The 19,716-nt window shown below is 34.6% G+C and overlaps 4 protein-coding genes across 4 annotated transcripts; 1 reads left to right on the forward strand and 3 right to left on the reverse strand.

Annotated features, from left to right (window-relative positions):
- On the reverse strand, positions 1-3,698 carry LOC139882792 (kinesin-like protein KIN-4C). Its single transcript, XM_071867063.1, has 14 exons — positions 3,537-3,698; positions 2,829-2,942; positions 2,637-2,753; positions 2,478-2,558; positions 2,150-2,221; positions 1,947-2,040; positions 1,843-1,862; positions 1,516-1,589; positions 1,347-1,398; positions 1,211-1,257; positions 1,005-1,067; positions 739-883; positions 324-647; positions 1-96 (listed from the first exon to the last, which is right to left on the reverse strand). The coding sequence occupies exons 1-14, from the start codon at positions 3,696-3,698 to the stop codon at positions 1-3; spliced, it is 1,461 nt and encodes a 486-aa protein (XP_071723164.1).
- A 3,323-nt stretch (positions 3,699-7,021) lies between these two features.
- Positions 7,022-10,395, forward strand: LOC139882793 (aspartic proteinase 36). Its single transcript, XM_071867064.1, has 10 exons — positions 7,022-7,227; positions 7,422-7,551; positions 7,650-7,900; positions 8,322-8,549; positions 8,648-8,810; positions 8,903-8,976; positions 9,080-9,167; positions 9,480-9,555; positions 9,780-9,851; positions 10,235-10,395. Exons 1-10 carry the CDS (start codon positions 7,022-7,024, stop codon positions 10,393-10,395), a joined length of 1,449 nt encoding a protein of 482 aa, XP_071723165.1.
- Positions 10,396-10,904: 509 nt separating this feature from the next.
- On the reverse strand, positions 10,905-12,267 carry LOC139882794 (probable protein phosphatase 2C 33). Its single transcript, XM_071867065.1, has 4 exons — positions 12,061-12,267; positions 11,623-11,988; positions 11,406-11,523; positions 10,905-11,320 (listed from the first exon to the last, which is right to left on the reverse strand). The coding sequence occupies exons 1-4, from the start codon at positions 12,265-12,267 to the stop codon at positions 10,905-10,907; spliced, it is 1,107 nt and encodes a 368-aa protein (XP_071723166.1).
- A 2,213-nt stretch (positions 12,268-14,480) lies between these two features.
- On the reverse strand, positions 14,481-16,204 carry LOC139882809 (chitinase-like protein 1). Its single transcript, XM_071867076.1, has 3 exons — positions 15,814-16,204; positions 15,226-15,385; positions 14,481-14,898 (listed from the first exon to the last, which is right to left on the reverse strand). The coding sequence occupies exons 1-3, from the start codon at positions 16,202-16,204 to the stop codon at positions 14,481-14,483; spliced, it is 969 nt and encodes a 322-aa protein (XP_071723177.1).
- Positions 16,205-19,716: the final 3,512 nt, after the last annotated feature.

Raw genomic sequence — 19,716 nt, forward strand, 5'->3', positions numbered from 1 at the left:
TTATACGGCTGCACCGGGAAGCTCTGAAGTTGTATTCTGTTTGACTGATTTGGTTCCTCTCCTTTTCTGACCAGGCTGCCCAACAATGGCATTTACCTGAAAGGGAACTCAAATTCTCACTTCGGAAATGCAAGAAAGAAAAATAAAAACAAGAAGCTGTCTAAAGTCGTCGTAGCAAACACGAAGGACTACATGACAAGCTTTATATGTCGTATCTGTTTCAGATTATATGTATAAAGCAAAAAAATATATCTTTTCAAAAAAAATATCAGAATATGTAGATGGATAAATTAGATGCATTGAAAATGCAGGAAGAAGCATACCAGTGTGTTCTTGATGTTGCATAGAGGTTTCTTTGTTGCAGCCACATCAGCTGAGTCGTTTGAATTGACCGCCTCTCTATTGGAACACTTGGAAGCTGAACATCCACAAGAATTCCCACAGCTTCCCCCTGCGGCACGGCATCCGCATTTTGTGGTTTTGCACAAAGACTTTTTACTGCAAGAGCAGCAGCTTTCTTTTGATTGGGGTAATCTTATCCTAATTGAATGATCAGATTCAGAAGTATCAGTAACCACTGAGCTGCTATTACTTCCAACCGAAGCAGAAGACTGAGACAGAGGAACCTTCCTCTCAGATGTTAAAACCTAAATTAGAATTTCGATTAGTATATCAAAGTTTTCTTTCCAATGCAGATAAAACCATTACAACTGAACAAGACAAGTAAAAAGAACCAACCTTTGGCTTCCCCTTGTCGAAGGGTTGTGGCTTTGGCAAGCCCATTTGGCTTACCAACCTTCCTAATCTGGCTACTTCTTCTTTCATGTCTCTTAATTCAGAATCCTTCACTTCGGAGGCACTTTCTTCGTCTAGTAATTGGCACCTTTATAGAGGAAAGACATATTTAGATTAAGGCTTGAAGCATTGAAAGGACATATTACGATCTCAGCAGGAAAATAACGGTGCAAACTCCAAATCATGGAACAAATACCAGTAAACCTCACCTTGAATCATCCTCTTCTAGCATTCCTGCTTCTGCTTTGAGGTTGTTGACCTCATTTACCATCCTACAATTCAGTATTCGATCAACTTGTTAACATTTTCTCAGAGACGGAGCAAACAGAACATCATAACTTTTTGAAAACAAAGCTCAAATGAAATCGGAAGTAAAATAAATCACTGGAAAGTTGAGAATCACTAGATTCACAACCTCAAACCTAAAACTTTTGTTAAACAAAATCTCGCAACTATTACAGACTGTGTACATTATAACGAGAACATTTGAGATACTGGTTACTTACAGTGTTGACCCAATGCAATTATTACCCAACCCATAGTAAATATACCAGGAACAGACCCTTGGCTAATGTTCTGTTTTGATTGAATGCACTTGACAGGCTTGCAAAAGCATAAAACAAAGACAAAAGGCATTCACAGATTTGCAATACCTCAACAGTGAGAAAACTCAAACAACTACACTAAACTATGTCTTGGAAATAATGTATTGATGCTTACTCTTCCATTTGACGCTCATATTCAGCACATACTTCTTGCACACATAGTGTGGCTTCAAGCTCGCGTTGGTTCTCCTGATTCATTGCCAGGTCGAGGGAAATATTAGTATAGTATCCATCTTTAGAAAAAACTAAATCAAATTGTGTTGATCTAGGAAGGAATAAAATCGACTACAGAGTACTACTGCCATATCCAAATTTATTTAAACGAATTCCCAGTCCTTCCACCACCATGTCAAGTCGGAAAAAAGAGAATGTAAACGCATTTACTCCCATGGCTATTGACATTGTACTAGTAAATTTATCCACCAAGTTAGACAGTGCATACCTGGTTGCCTCCTTTACTGCCTGTTCAAGATTTAAAAGAGAAAAATCAATCAAAATCCACAAACAATATAATCATTATCTGCACTATGAGGATTAGCACCAAACCTGATCGTCTTCTAGATATAGCTTTTCGAGACTCTAATAGCTCTTGTAGATTTTTTCTGGAAACAGATGCGGCTGTCGTTTTTCTTTGCAATACCTGAATGATAGCATGGAGTGAGAACAGAGATACAAGAAAGCAACAACACTCTGACCCCTCCGCAGATGCATGGAAGAAGAGAACAGAAAAGAACATGGAATCGGCTTACCAGTTTCATCATTTGATTCAAAACCAATAGCTTGTGCATCTCATGCTTGTTTCTCCGTTGCTCCTTCTTCAGCTGTTAAGAAGGAAAAGTGTGTTGAAGACATTTAGTTCCTGGAGACAATTTATCTATCTCAAAAGACAGAGATGGTCGACAACTAAAGACAATCACCACAATTTAGTTCATGAACTCAGTGATTTAAGACATTTAGTTCCTGGACCCCACCTTGAAGCATAAAATCAACTCATCCATCCTCACGAAAAGCTTATTATTCTCATGCATCTAGAACTCAAAACAGACACCCAGTAGCTAACTATCTTTTTCGGAATACCTGAAGAAGTTCCTTTTCCAAAGAAGCTTTCTGCAGCCTATACTGTACAGACTCTAGCTTCATCTTGCATTGAAGTTGAACCTGAAGGCATTATCCAAATTCACTTATTTATTATCAAAAATCAACCAAGCATTATATTTGTCAATAAAGAAGAGTCACCTTTTGAGCCTTCAACCTCTGAATTTCCTCATTAAAGTTCTTTGCTGCTGTGTCTGGTCTGTGTTTGTAGGCCGATAGCTGATTTTGTGCATTTAATTTCCTTTTTAGCTCCACAACCTGGTAGCCAAGTAGAACTCTCAATGCATATCTTATATTGTTGTAAAGTTTACATCGAAATGGAGAGAAACTGACCTGTTCTTCAAGGGCATTCAACTTTTGAAGATAATTTTCCTTCAGTTTTTGAACACCATCATCTGAAGTTAATGTAACAGTACCCATTTTGCTCCTCAGCTCCTCGATTTCTCTCTGCCAATCATCATAAAATGTAACAGATCAAGACATGCACAATCACTTCCAAGCATCAAACCAGATATTATAAGAGGAAAACAAAAAAAAATGTAATATAAACTTCTTAGCAGAATCCAAACTATGAACAGAAAACAGTTTAGGTCCTGGATAAGATTTAGAAAGCAATCACTATTCTCTCCACTCCTTTCTCGATTTTTTCAGCAAACAAACAGGAATATTCACGATGGATTTTGCTTAGTACAAAATTCCCCAAATGCGTGAAAAATCAACACATCTCACAACGAATATTCAATCAATTTCAACATATTACAGCTTAATAAACTAGAATCGAAGCTGAAATTTCCAGCATCTAAAAACACAAGAGAACTGAATAACTCGCTTAAGAGAAATCATTTTCGTCAGCGACAAATGCAGATTCATAAAATTCAATCTATTTCAACATATATCAGCTTAATAAACTAGAATCCAAGCTGAAATTTCCAGCATCTATAAAAACAAGAGAACTGAATAACTCGCTTAAGAGAAATCAACTTCGTCAGCGACAAATGCAGATTCATATTAAATCAGAGCGCGCGAGTAAAAGAAATGGACCTTATACGAATCATTTTGTTGCTGGAGATCGACAACTGTCTTCGATAAGTCATGATGCTTGCTGCTACTACTACTGACATCAACCGACGGCGGCGGCGACGATGAATCGTCATCGACGATCGTCGTTGCTTGCTGCTTCGATCGACGGTTAACTTTCTTCATTTTGCTTTGATTGAAAAATCTCCCTGTGTGTGTTAAGATCCGAATACAAAGAGTCTCACAACTCACACTCTCAGTCTCGTTTAGGCAGAAGCGCGGATTTATAGATTTGAATTTATTTTTGTATTTTTAATTGAAAAAACAAATATATTTATTTCAAACTGGGTTTTGGAATGTAATTCATAATTACGATTCTACCCTGTATATTTTGATTTTTGGTCATTTTTATCCTAATAAGATTAAAACTTGCATCCTAATCTATAAATTAGTGGTCATTACTCATCTTTATTCCCTAGCCGTTACAAAAGTGTTCTAATGTCATCCTTCCCCCCATCATAGAATCATGTATGCAACAAAGTTTCAAAATACCAAAATAAAACATCTATCGTGTTTAGAAATCGAAAAGGTAGATACTTGGAATTTATCGAGAATTATATTTTTATCCTTTTGAAGTCGAAATGGATACAATGTTCTGAATCATAGGTCATAAATAGTAGGTATCCCGGAAATTTTTAACTAGGCTTCCAATTGGGAAGTACTAAACAAAGCTATAATCCGAGAAATTTTTTAGTAAGGTTAGAAGTCGGAAAGTGATGAACAAAGTTACAACTTAGAAAATTAATTTTAACAAGACTACAAGTCGGAAAGTTCTAAACAAGGCCCCAATTCCAAAAAAGTTTAACAAAACTACAACTCAGGATGTTTCTAAATAAAGCTAGAACTTCGGAAACTTAACAAGCCTACACAACTACAACTAGGGTAAGTTACTACTCGGTCTCAGACCAAGAGTTTGGTCAAAGCAATCGTTTGATCCTCATTGTTTGATTAATTTGAGTACTGGTACATCTTTTACCGAATCGAGTTAAAATACTTTTTCCGTCTTTAAATATATGTCGTTTTTATTCATTCAAAATTTAATATATGTAGATAATAATAATGATTATATTTATTTTTAAATGTATCTAAAAAGGTTAAACACGTAAAATTGAAGGTGGTATCTACTAACCGGAAAATTATAAATGTAAACTTTAAAAAATAAACGTAAATATTTTGAAACGAAAGAATTAAGGGGTGAATATTTGTAGTCCGACCGATTTTCCCATTACTAGTCGGACTGATTAATTAACATTAATTAATCACCTAGGCAATGAGGTTGCCGGTCCAACACTTAAATATAAAGGGCAAAGCTTAATTTGGTACAAGACCGGCAATACCAATGCCGGTCATAGCATAATTTGGTACAAGACCGGTAATACCAATGCCGGTCATAGCATAATTAACTTCCCTAAATATTGATTAGTCCGACCGGCAATGGGAAAACCGATCGGACTACATGATGTTCACCTCCGTCTGCTACTGTACACAAAAGTAGCGCACCCCTACTAACCCAGCTAAATTTCTCTTCCTTTTTTTTTAATTTTTCTTCCTTTTTTTTAATTTCTCCGGGAATCAAAATATTTTCTTTTTAGGGTAGGGAGTCAAAATATTTAAGGAACAAAGAAAATGCAAAATTATCAAAGGTCATTTGTCCGTAAAATGAGCGATTCGATGTAATAAAAAAAACAATGCATAATTTAAAAAGAAAACATGTGAGGCGTCCATTTAAAAAAAAAAAATGAGAAAAGAAGAAGAAATTTTATTATTAATAATAAGACAAAATTATACGTTTGATCCTTAACGTTTGTATGTTCAACCTACATTATTTCTAACGTTTAAATTCGAGTACATAATCTTAATATTTGATAATAAATTGGATACTTGATCTTTCTTTACCAACATCGTCAAAAGCTGTCGACGTGAATTTTTTAACCAACAATATATTGATACGTATCATTAACGTGTATAAAATCAGACGCATAAGTTATTTTGGTTATAAATTAAATTATATATGCATTTACATATAACCAAACACTACACTATCTTCAAAACAAAAAAAAAAAAACAAAACAAACAGTAACACTAAACTCTTTCTCTACCACCATCGTCCTTCACCGCCACCACCGCTCATAGTGCCAAAAACTACCACTCCTCTCATATAAGCCTTTTCTATAAATTTTTCTCAGTTTTTCCTTCAATCCCTCAGATTTTCGTTGATTGATCTCAATCGAAGATAGAAGACGAGCCCTCTATGGCCATCAATTTGGGTTTCTCACAAACTAAATCTGGGTTGTTTTTAGAGAAGCAAGTCCAACAAAGATCGTGATTCCGTGAGGGTTTCGAAACCTGATTTTATACTTGGATTGAAGAAGAGAGAGGCGTGCCTATGCAAATTGAAATTATTTTTCTGAAATTGTGGATACTTGGAGCAAAATTGTTACTTCTACATATATGACTTACATCGTCACATGTTTTCTTTTCCGCATAGCATGCTGATGAAGATTTGGCCGATTTCAGAAGCGTCGGACGGAGCCGAATTCTAAAATTGATGCCATGGCATTGCAGTCAGAATCGGGAGGATCTCGACCACGTGGAGAACGGTGTCATCGGAGAGTGTGTTAGACAGAGACATGAGTGGGTAGAAAGATGACGAAGACGAAAGGAAGGAGGATTAGCTTGTTTGTTGCCATTGATTGAGAAATGAAGAGCTCTCCGTCATCTTCATGTTTTGGGGATATTGATAAATTCCATGTGGGCTGTTTTTAGATATCGGGTATAAAACTAATCTGGGATTTTCACAAACCAAGAGACTTGGTGGTGGTCACGAGCGATATCGAGGCTTTTATGTTGGAGAGTGGCGCTGCTTGGGCGGGTTGTGATGGTGGTGCGAATAAGGGGCAGCGAAGTGGTGGTGGCGGCTGTGGAGGAGGTTGGTGGTAGAGAATGTGTAGTGTTTGGTTATAATTATATATATAATTTAATTAATAACCAAAATAACTTATGTGTCAGTTTTTATACAAATCAATAATACGTGTCAATATATTGTTTGTTAAAAAATCTATTTCGACATCTTTTGACGGACGTTAGTAAAGAGGACCAAATATCGAATTTTTTGTCAAATATTAGGATTATATATCCGAATTTAAACGTTAGGTAGGCTGTGTAAATGTTAGGGACGAAATGTATGATTTTGTCCTAATAATAATACTAAGAAAATATAGTAACTTCACAAGAAAAAAGGGAAAATACTAAGAAATAAATTACTGGCAGAAGTACAGATTGGGAAAGTATTGTACAGTGAAGTCTTCTGAAAGTCTTTTAACAATTTTGGTTAAACATTCTCTCTGTCAAAACTCGGTTTTTTGGCTTCCGATCAAAAAATCCGAGCTAGACACACAACAACTATGGCGATTCTTCATCCAAAGCAGCAGCTCCTCCTCATACTGCTAATGGGTGTCATCCAAATTATCACAATTTCATTCATGGTCGCTGCTGCAACTACGATTAACACCGGAGTGTTCAGCGTCAAGTACAAATACGCTGGCCGTGAAAGGACGCTCGCCGCCTTGAAGGAACACGATAGCCGCCGCCAGCTCCGAATACTAGCTAGCGTTGATCTCCCTATTGGTGGCACTGGCCGCCCTGACGCCGTTGGGTAAATTCTTTTATTTTCTATCTTCTGATTTTTTTGAGATAGAGAGGGAATTTACTTCTATTTTAGAGCTTTACGACTTGTGGGGTTTCATTTTTTCCAGTTGAATTTGATTTATGTTAGCTGAAAGGTAGTTGGAATTAAGTATGTTCTCTCATATTCGTATAAGAATGCTCATTGTTTTACTGCTGTGGTAGGCTTTACTATGCGAAAATCGGGATCGGAACACCTTCCAAGGACTATTATGTACAAGTAGATACAGGAAGTGACATCATGTGGGTAAATTGCATCCAGTGTAAAGAATGCCCCAAAAAGAGCTCCCTTGGTGTACGCATTTTGCTCTAGCTTGTTTCTTACTTATCTACATCATGGTATCTTAAACTATGAGTTTATATAAGAAGTTGATGGTTTTTGTCTCCTTGCAGATTGATCTCACTTTATACAATCCAAAGGATTCGGACACTGGGAGAATTGTAACTTGCAGTCAACCATTTTGCTATGAGGTCAATGGAGGCACACCATATGGGTGCAGCATGCCGAATAAGACATGTACATATCTCGAGATATATGGAGATGGGAGCTCCACTGCAGGAACTTTTGTGAAAGATATCGTTCAGTATGCTAGAGTGTCTGGTGATCTTGAAACTTCATCAGCAAATGGAACCGTTATGTTTGGGTAAGTACTCAATCTTAGTTTTGAACTGTTGATCATGTTCTCAGCAATGCCTCTAGTATGTTCCCATGTACTTTGTTTAGCTTTCCTTATATCCTGGATTATGGTATACTTATCGACATTTGAGTCCTATTTGTATTATTCGAACTTTTCATGTTTCCTGAATCCTGAGGATAACTTGACACTGAGTGTTTTAGCTCTAGTTATGTATCTTAATATTATTAAGCATCTGCACGATGGAATCATAGTTTATTATTTTTATCTCGGCTAGTCTAGTTTTGGTGGCACCATATTGTGTTAACATAATTAGCTGATTAGAAAGGGAGACACTGCGTTTTAAGGGATGGTTGAATACTAATTAAAAAACTATTTATCAAACATGGGTTTTTTAGCTTGGTAATTCATCCTCCGTTTTATCTCATAGATGTGGCGCCACACAGTCTGGGGATCTATCTTCTTCTAGCGATGAAGCGGTTGATGGCATTCTTGGTTTTGGGAAATCAAATACATCTATGATTTCACAACTAGCTTCTTCTGGAAAAGTAAAGAAAATGTTTGCTCACTGTTTAGATGGAGTCAATGGAGGTGGTATATTTGCCATTGGGCATGTTGTGCAACCAAAAGTTAACATGACATCGTTGGTACCAGATCAGTATGCAATCTGTTTCATTACTTTTTTTTTCCATTAATTAACTTTTAGGTTTCTGCCATTTGAGTTGAACTTATTAAGATGCCTGTCATAAACTTCAGGCCACATTACAATATCAATATGACGGCAGTTCAAGTTGGCAATGAAACCCTAAATCTTCCAGAAGGTGTATTTGAGGCAGGAGAGCAAAAGGGAGCCATAATAGATAGTGGGACAACCTTGGTGTATCTCCCTGAAGTGGTTTATGAACCATTACTAAGTAAGGTATGCTGTGTTTCTAATTGCAAATTTACTTGCTCAGCCGCTGACACACTTAGAAATTGGTTGCTGCCTGCTGACTTTTCATGTTTTATCAGATACTGTCGCAGCATCCTAATTTGAAATTTCATACAGTTGAAGAGGATTATAATTGCTTTCAATATTCTGGAAGGTATAGTGCATCGTATTCAGCGCTTGTAGTTCTTCGTACTCGAGGATTTTATTCTTTTACTTTTTTTCGTTTTGTTTCCTAATTAATTTGTATTTTATTGCAGTGTTGATGACGCATTTCCAAATGTCACTTTTCATTTTGATAATTCAGTTTATATGAAGGTTCCTCCTCATGAGTATCTTTTCCCTTATGTAAGTCTATTTACTTATAGAAATTCGATAGAGGTTCTGGTCATTTGTTCAGCTGTCGTATTTGATAGATTTGTTTTTGTTATCACATCGATGCTGTTCACAGTTAGTGGTTTACTGGACTCACATGTTCTCAATCAAATAAGATATTTTGGAGTACCTTTTTGCATAACTGTTAAATTTTGATACTAGCCATGGCTTCTTTCTTTCTTTCTTTCGAATGATATACATTGCCCGATATTCCATCTCTCAAAATTAATGCGAGGAGGGTCGCATTAGGGTTTAGACATCATTAAACCATCTCCAATTTTGCAGGAGGGTTTATGGTGCATTGGTTGGCAAAACAGTGGAACACAATCTCGTGACAGGAGAAATATGACCCTTTTGGGAGGTAAAATTGCCCATTTAAAATGGCATATCTTTTTCTTAAGATGATATTTTAACATGAATGCATGAACCTTTTGCCATTTTACCACAACCCCGAGTAAAATGTTTTTATGGTTCCTGGAGCTTGAAAATAAAAGCTAGAATTGCCTTGTGTGCATGTTTTTATGGTGCCTATAAAATTCATAGTTGAATTTTGATATCCTTTCAAATCTGTTCCGTTTCTTGCAGATTTAGTCCTTTCAAACAAGCTAGTCTTGTATGATCTTGAGAACCAGGTCGTTGGATGGACTGAGTACAACTGTGAGTATCATATCATTACTTTAATTCTTTGCCCAATATTCGGATTCTACACTCCACTTTTCTTTGTGATACCCTTAAGAAGTGTCCTTGTGTACTTATTTTCTTGCTTGAAGATTGTGCTGTATTTCTTGTTCAGTACAAGTGATATATCATAATACCAAGTAATTAATGAAAACATGTTCTCATTACTATCAGTAACAGTCTATTACCATGTAATTCACTTAACTAATTACACCTTTGAAAGTTGTGAGTTGTCGGCACTGATTGACAGAACTCTGTGTCATATGATTATACTAAATCCAATGTTGTTTCTTCTGAATTCACATTTCCCCCGTTTTTGTGTATTCTTCCATTACCATTTTCTATGTTGTGATTGATTTCAGGCTCTTCAACCATCAAAGTGGAAGACGAACGGACAGGAACAGTACATTTAGTTGGTTCTTATACTATACCGTCTGATTCAAGTTTAATTACTCCGTGGACAGTAGTAGAATTGTTGGTGTTAAATATGCTATTGCATTGTTTATTGAAGGACTGGCATTGAAACAAATTATTACTAACAAAGAGTAGGGGAAATAGTGTTGTATAGATTGAAACATTGAGGAAATGAAAATTATATCTCATATATTCATGTTAAAAACCATTCTGGCAGGAGATGATGGTATGATGGGTCAGTGTACCCACGGGTTTACTCGGGTGACCCATCAGATTAATGGGTTCGGGTGATGTTTTACCTTCCTCGCAAATGTATAAGACCGAATCTATTCAATTTCTAAAAATGATTCCTTAGAATGACCGGCATCCTCACCTTCCTCCTGGCTTATGACCGGCAGTCTGCTCAGGGTTTACACGTCCTACATTCTGATATTGAGGGAGTAATAGATAGATGGTTCCTTCCTACAATTTCATTTCGTTCAAAAATAACTATTATCACTCGCTCCAACTCATCCGCGGATGAATTCCACAATAGATGTATATACAGAACTCCAAATAAATCCAACAATCCTGGAAACATATTATCGGGATAAGCTGTAAAATGGGCTTTCCTTTCTCCTATATCAGTTGCATGGTCTTGTCTTCTTCTCCAAGGAAGAGGCAAACAGCAGCACAATCATCAACCTTGGCGTAAGGGTATTTGGTCCTCCAAGTTCGAACGGCAGTCTCCACCAGCGTCTGCGCTGCACTCGCACGTGGCGATGATGCGACTATCTCCATCACTTCTTCGTTTGTTAAGACATCCCATACTCCATCTGTTGCCAACACGACAAATTCATCCTTCCCACTTATTTCATAATATGTGATGTCTGGGACAGATATCAACCCAAACCCTTTCAGGCAGAAATCTCCAAATGCACGGGACATTGCCAACCCTGGAGAATCATGGTTCGGCAGCCATAACCGATGGATCTCTGGTTCATTACGAAGCGCGAAAACCCGTCCTTTGCATGACCTTATCCTCCTTGCTTCCTCTACACAAATACAAATACATGATAATTGATCTTTTGTGAACCTAGTACTTGTAAAAGAAGAAAAAGATAGAGATAGTTGTTATACTTGGAAGATTTGGTTTGAGATCTACAGTCAGCTGGGTTGCGAGGAGGGAGCCATCTTTATCTCTCGAGCCTAATACAGCTCTAGAGTCCCCAACATTTCCAATAACAAGATGTTGCCCCTGTCATTCCAAATACATAATGATTATTGTAAACAAAAAAGAAAACGTAAGTGTAAAAAGTACTGATGGAAAATAAGTTAACAGGCTTGATTGAGCGACCTGCTTGACAAGAGCCACGGCTGTGGTCCCGCTATTGTAGGAATCTATGTAAGGATGAAGTTTGAGTTCCTTGTCCACAACCTTGAACGCATTCACCAACGACTCTCTCAATATCGGAAATACATCATCTTTATCCAAACAGTGTTGTGTTTGTTGCTCCTCGCCACGTAGAAAAGATGATGTTTCATGATCAGAATTTCCCAAATCACTAATGCCTACATTCTCATTGGCTTGAGCAATCAATTCATACTGAGCCTTGAGTTTCAAAGGAAGAGAATCCCTAACTTTCTTTGCAACGAAATGACCCTTAGGACCATGCCCATCAAAAACACCACAGAAGATTGTTCCAGGCCTTAAACTGAAATCCTGTGAGCAAAAAGGAAAAAATGAAATTTACATCGCTAACTCGTATCCTTCGAGTACTTTATTTTGATTTACCTCCCAAACAATCATGGCATCTTGATTGATCCCCTTCTTCCCTTGCTTAGTAAAGAGCGAAGCAACGTCAACGGAACCATTGAGGAAGATTCTCCCAGGAATTCTATGAAGCATCAATTCAGTCTTGGTATCACTCCTCTGTAGCTTTTTGAGAGGAGGAGCTTTTTTGGCCCTCTCCGGTGACGGAGCAGAAAGACAGGATCCCATCCCAAAAGCTCTCGCAATGTCGAATAAGCATTCGAAACACTCCGTCGAGTCAGGGTGGGCCCTCCTCACTCCCACCACTCTCTCCGTCGCCGTCGCCGTGGCTGCGATCAAATATTACAACCTACCACCATCACCAACACAATCAAAATCAAAATCCCTTTTTTTTCCAACCCAGATATCTAAATTTCAAGCTCTATTCGTACATTAAACCAAAACCCAGATAAAATCAAACAACTAAACCCATCATAAGACACAAAAAGTATAATCTTTCAACAAAGATGAACAAAACACTACCTGGGTAATGTAATTGAATGAATGACGATCAAAGATTGCGACCAACTACAGCTTAATTCTTCACTGAAAACCCAATTACTTGAACAAATCAAAAAGCTTTTCTTCACTCTGTCTCTGTTAATCGAAGCTTCAGATATTTGGTTTTAGAAGAATAATTATAATAAGTGGTCAGAGAGAGAGAGACACACGTGGCCAAGTAAGCTTTTGTTGGATTGTATTTGTATCTCTACGAACGACTATACGGAACTACCATGTACATACATCTTACTTTTATGTCTGACGTGTCACTCACTAATCAAAGATTTTTGTGTTTATCTAGTTAAATTATTGAGTTTGTTAGGCTTAATTAATGGATGGGTCTAAATATACACCACTAAAATCTAATAATACATCATTTTTAATGAGTTGTCAAATTTATCCTTTTGAATACTCTCACTAAATTTCTTTAGAAATTAAAAATAACTGCTCAATATACACGGTGATAAATTTTTATTATCATATTATCGATTAATTCTTTTAAATACGATTTAAATTTATTTCTTAGTTAATAAATACGTAAATATATACTACTACTGTATATATATAAATATACTGTATATACCACCGTAAAAAATGGTGGTATAATCGTTTCATACATATATAGAAGAATGCAATATATTTTTAATTAATAAATGTGGTATTACGTTTCATATATATATAGAAGAATGCAATATATTTTTAATTAATAAATATGGTATTGTTGTTGTTTAATATTCTACCATAATAATAATTAACTTTCAATTAGATTATGCCAGAAAATGTGGTAAATAAAAACGATTCTATTCTCTTTCAATTTAAAAGATATAGCTAGACATTTTTTTTAATAAATTTTAATTTATTGAAAAGAATAAAGTTAAATTGAATGCAAAAAATGTTGTTCGATGAAAAAGATAAACTTGACAACTCACTAAAAATGATGTGTTATTAGATTTTAGTGGTGTGTATTTAGACATATCCTTAATTAATCCGTAATTAGTTAATGTAATAATACTCTAGTTTATAAAAACTATTTTCAGTAAGTTCGAGGTCTTTTCAATTATGGGGTAGGGCCTACAACATTTACCACATATATTAATCTAATGGTCAAACGATCTTAATCATAAATACTTTTGTAAAAGTCGATAAAAAAATTATTTCGAGTATTTTATTTTTACTTTGATAAAGTTTTTTTTCTTTTTTTTTACAGTAAAAGGATTGATTTCATTGCCATTCTTGTTCGTTACTCATCATGAATGGCAAGGTTTATCAAAGAAATTGATAATGACATTTGCCTTTAGATCTAAGATTGGTATTAGAATGAGTTAGGCAATTATTCTTTCTCAAGAAATATTAAAAAATATAGAGATTATTTTGATTGATGTATTAGTTTCTCCGTCTCAAAAGTATCTAAGTTTTAGTAATCACTTTAAAGTTTGTTGTGGAATAATCCTAACGTCATTTTTTTCTTTTCTCGAAGCTTGACTTGGCATTTTATTACGTCAAGATGTGTTCATTTTATATCTGGAACAAGACCGATATTATATGTTATCAAGAGTGGTTCAGTCAGTCAGTTGCATTTCATCAAAGTAATTGCTCAACAAATCGCACAGCCTGCTTAAGATATAAAGATATTACTTACGATCACTTCGTCTATAACATGAAATGTCGTTTTACACAACACTAACAGTATATATTACTAAAACGTTGAAAAACTAGACAGGTTTTTTACACACAAAATGAATAATATCAAAATATACACTTCAACGAATAACAAAACGATGCATAAACGCGATACAATCATTTCAGTATTTCACACAGAATTTAAAGCTGAGCTGCATTCTTATTCTTGATTTCCTGTGGAAACACAAACACGTATAGAAGAAAATACCATTCATCAAAACCTAAGACGACGCAGTTGTAGTAGCAGTGGCAGGGTTGAATGCCTTTTGCTCAGCACACGTGACTTCGTCGTGAGGTCCAGCCGAGTTACGATTAAGACCCAAGAGATCGAGATAATACAAGTAATGTGAGATGATGGTGTTCATTGGTTCGATATCACCTTGTCCACAAGTCATCTCACCGTAAAGAACATTCATCGTCGTGCCAAAGTTTGGACCTCTATGTGCCAAAGTATCATTCTTCGTCGGCTTCCAGTTGCCGACGAAGATGTCGTGAGCTGAAGGCTGCTTTTTCTTGATTGAGGTCATCCATCTCCATATAGCGGCTTGGAAGGCAAGGGTAGCGTTTTGCTCTATGTATTCCGGATGGTTCAACAGATCCACTTTTAAAGCTTCCCCAACTGCTCCGTAGTTGTAGTTCCTATCATTTTTCAAAAACCATCATTCATAATTAGTTTGTTTTATGCAACCTTCCCCTTGCAATTGTAAAGAGGATGCTACCGTGACTCAAACATGCGACCTAGGCCAAAGGAACAACCTTAACCGGTTGCACCAATGCTCGCCCTCAATTATTAATGCTTTATGGCCTGGAAGTCACTCACAGAAACAGCCTTTTGCAATTGCAAAGGTTTGCCCTCTGCGAACTGGAAGTCACTCCCCCAAAGTGGGGAGCCAGGGTCTGACTTTTTATTATTATTAGTATTATCATACAAACGGAAGTTAATGGAATAGTGTAAGGAATACAGACCAGTAGATGGGCAAAGCACCACGGCCATAGTACTCAGCTCCAGGACTGCAAGGGAATGTGTACTTGTAAGATTCATCACAGTAACCCTGGCTAGGACTCATTTCCCTATTGTAACAAAGACCCCAAGCCGTTGGTCCTCCCGTAGCAACACCATAACCACCTAATGAACACACAAATCATCACCATCATGAATAACAAAGAAACTAACCAATATCAAGCTCCAACATTTAATTTCACTGCCATTTCGTGTTTCTAATCCTCTGCTTTTTGATTCATTAAGTTAGTTAGATAGTTTAAGTCCTTCCAACCCGTTTACCGAGTTGACCCGAATGGCCAAACGAGTCAACACAGCGAGTCGACTCAAAACCCTTGCTAAATAAATCATAATCCCTGAATCACAGAAAACCGAAAGCTTTCCATGTCGGTATGCCATTTCCTATCATATTCATGAGTAAAATCAAAGATATCACCCAAGATCAAGCTACTAATTGAATTTCAATACTACCAACCAATGTCGAGTCAATCCTAGTCCAAACCAGAAACTTCAATTACTAAATTAAGCACAAATTTTGAGAATTGCCGACTTACAAGAGGTTTTGGCGCCGACGTGGCCGAGGAAGGCGGCGATTTCTTTCATCTGCATGTCTTGGCCGCCGGTGGTACCAAATCCAAGTGGCTGGAACATGATAGAAGCCGTAATGAAAGACTGATAATCCCAAAAATTGGCAGCGTGAGCCGTCGGAGTGTTCCTCTTTGAGAACAATTCTTCGAATTGGTAAGTCTGGAAGACATCAGATATCGTCTGATTACAACAGTAGATCGAAGCGTAAGGACATTCCCATCCTTTCGTACAATACTTCTTCCCACGAACTTTCTTCACCACCACCGGCTTCACCGACTCATCTCCGGCGACGAACACCGTCGCACAACTCGCCAGACCCAGGAGGAAAATTACGAGAATGCCCCCGTTAATCCCCATTTTGCATAAATCTATCAATGGGTATTCGAGTTCTTGATGATTTTTATGAATAAAAATGGAGTTTTTATGGTATTTTTATGCTTTTGTTCGATCGGGAGTCTCTTTCAGATTCTGTGACAATACTGTTTCAACGGTGGAGATTTGTTTAGAGCAAGTGACAATATGATTTCAACGGTAGAGATTTGTTTGTTAGCTAAAGCAAGCTAGGCTGGATTTAAAGCAACGAATCTCTCATTTCATTTCATAGTATGGCCCACAATCTTCCACCGACAGCTTCCAAGTCACTATTAAAAGGAATAATAAATACTATAATTGTTAGTCCTTGTACTTTAAAGGAAATTCAAAATACATCCTTTATATATAAACTTTGCCATATATGTTCAATTAAATTAATTGAATTAATGCATGTCGTTGTAGTCCATCTAAATTATTGGTGAAGACCTTCCATCATATAGAAACCGACAGATATAATCTCCCCACTCAATTTAAAAAATTTGGTTATCATAATTGGCTTACGATTGAATCTCTATAAATTAGGATTGAATCTTTATTAATTTAGCAAGATATTAATTAATCACGTAAATTAATAATTATTAATTTATATATTATATAATATATATGTATTATGTGAATAATGATCATGATATATATCAACACTAATTTATATAAATTAGGTATTAATCATGCATGTCTTATATATAATAGCGATACTTTTAATTTTAAATTTGTTTCAATTGCAAATTCAATTGCAATTTAGTTGTAAATTTTATTGTCAAATCAATATCCGACACATGACGTTTTATTAACGAATAGTAATTTGAAACATATATTTAATAATTTTGAGTTTAAATAAGAATCAATATATAATCTTTATCTTCTACTTCTTATATAGATACTAGACAACTTTTAATTTTAAATCTATTTCAATTGCAAATTCAATTGTAAATTTTATTGCCAAATCAACATCTGACATATGATGTTTTATTAATGAATAGTAATTTGACACATATATTTTAGAACTTTAGTTTAATTAGGTTTCAAATTATAATTTTAAATCGATCATTCTAATTATTAGAAATCAAAACACAATAAAAAACATATTCCTAATAAAATTATAATACACTATATAAGATTTTTTTTTCAAGTTTTTTTATTAAACTATTGTTCCTAATAAAAATTCGTTGTATTCTTTTTTTTTTATTCCTAACTAAAACGAGCATATCTTATTTTCAAACAATAGGGACAACTAAATTGATTTGATACAATTTTAAATTTTATTATGAAATCAAATTTTGATATGTGACTTTTATTTTTTGCTATGTTTATTATTTTTAAAAACAAAATAATTTTTTAATTCTAATAGGATTGTAGATTTTGAAATAAAATCAAAATAATTATAATTGATACAAAATTAAAATAATTCCTTTTTATATGATATGTGACATATATTTAATAATTTTTAATACAAATAATATTATATAAATTTTTTATGATACATTTAAATTATTAATTTTTAAATGCACGGACTTTCCGTCCAACGGACGGGCCCGCTGACTTGTTGATTAAATTCATGTATTGTCATTGATTAATTTTTAGTATTCCATACATATCTCATACGAGTTTTTAAGATGCATTATCGTCGACGATTTTATCGAAATACTTTGGAGGGTTTTGAAATTGGGAATCCGAGTCCATAAAAGATTAATGTTTAAGATGCGATAAATCTTGCAATCTCGACATGGAAGGTAAATAGATATCCACTCAAGTACTATTGCAAATTGTTTTAAGCATTGTAAACTCCAATTGCTAGATGGTGAATCATCAGAAAATCAAGAATAAATGAGAATTCTACACCGAATTTTCTTAATGCAATATGAAATATTAGAGACGAGATTTAAAGTGATACTATAAAAGAAACAAGTAACATTAAACTCACATTTTCAGAAACTTTTTTAGTATATTTATGAATTATGCATAAAATATTTTGACACAAATCATGAATTATTAATTTATATATCAAATGGGACCTATAGGAATTTAATTTTTTGTATTATCTTATAAATTTAGCGGATTATTAATTTATCATGTTGGTCCCGACTCGAGACCAGAAAAAATTATTATTTTATCGAGTATTAATTTATCGAGGTTATACTGTATTTGTGTCTTTGCAATGGAATGTTTTTCTTTTCCCGAATCGATAGATTACAAGAACATTTTTTTGTTCATATGCACTCCTTCTATCTTAAAATATATGATATTTTTTAATTTTAAATTTATTCAAATTGACATGTATTAAATCTAAAATACAAGATGTTTTTCCAGATTAAAAAACATCATGTTAAAAAAAATGTATTTTGAGACTAATGTAGTATATAGTAGTATATATATTGCATTGCATATAGATTTTTTTTTTGAAGTAACATTGCATGAATTATTTAATCTAATGAATAAGGTTGAAACAATCAAAGAAGTGTCTAGTCTAAAATAGAAGATGTTTTTCTAAATTAAAAAACATTAGAGTTAAAAATTTTGTATTTTGAGACGACTGTTATGTACTATTTACGCATATCAATATCATCAACTTCAATACATAAATCATATTTATTTTACAGTTCTACTTTTTTTTTCCTTATAAAATTATAGATTGTGTTGGGAAGATAGTGAGTGGAGGAATAAAAAGGTAAAAAATATATTGATATTCTAAAACCGTCATCTATTTAAAGACAAAAAATATCTCTAAAAACTTCATTTATTTGTATATGAAGGAAATAGTATATAGTAGTATATATTATTTTTATATACATACATATATATATATTGCATTGCATGTAGATTTCTTTTTGAAGTAACATTGCATAAATTATTTAATCTAATGAATATGGTTGAAACAATCAAAGAAGTATCTTGTCTAAGATGTTTTTCTAAATTAAAAAAATATCATATTAAAAATTTGTATTTGTTGACGAATGTATTCCCTCCATTTCATATTGTTTGTCCAAAAATATTTTTTCAAAAATGTCAAATATTTGTTCATTTACAAAACCAATACGAATATTTACCATATCACCCCTCATCTTATAATTTTTAATGACGGCTTAAATGCTTACTGGAGAGTAGATCAAAATTATTAGTGGTAAATTAGTCAAAACATATATATTTATCCACTATTTTGATTTGTATGAAATTGAATTTATGGACAAATAATATAGAACGGAAGGAGTAGTATATAATAGTATCCGTAGTGTATATATATATATTGCATTGCATGTAGTTTTTTTTTTGAAGTAACAATGCATCAATTATTTAATCTAATGAATATGATTGAAACAATCAAAGAAGTATCGCAAAATGGTTTCATTCAAGTAAACGATTTCATCTATCACTGTACAAAAAGTTTGGCCAAGGCACATCCATTTATTCTACATCTATGTGTCTCTTTAATCTCAAAAAAGACAACTGACAATCAACAATACGACACAAAAATGGGCAAAACAGTAGTATTATATCGCCCT

The sequence above is a fragment of the Rutidosis leptorrhynchoides genome, unplaced genomic scaffold (assembly GCF_046630445.1).
Source record: "Rutidosis leptorrhynchoides isolate AG116_Rl617_1_P2 unplaced genomic scaffold, CSIRO_AGI_Rlap_v1 contig31, whole genome shotgun sequence".
NCBI lineage: Eukaryota > Viridiplantae > Streptophyta > Magnoliopsida > Asterales > Asteraceae > Rutidosis > Rutidosis leptorrhynchoides.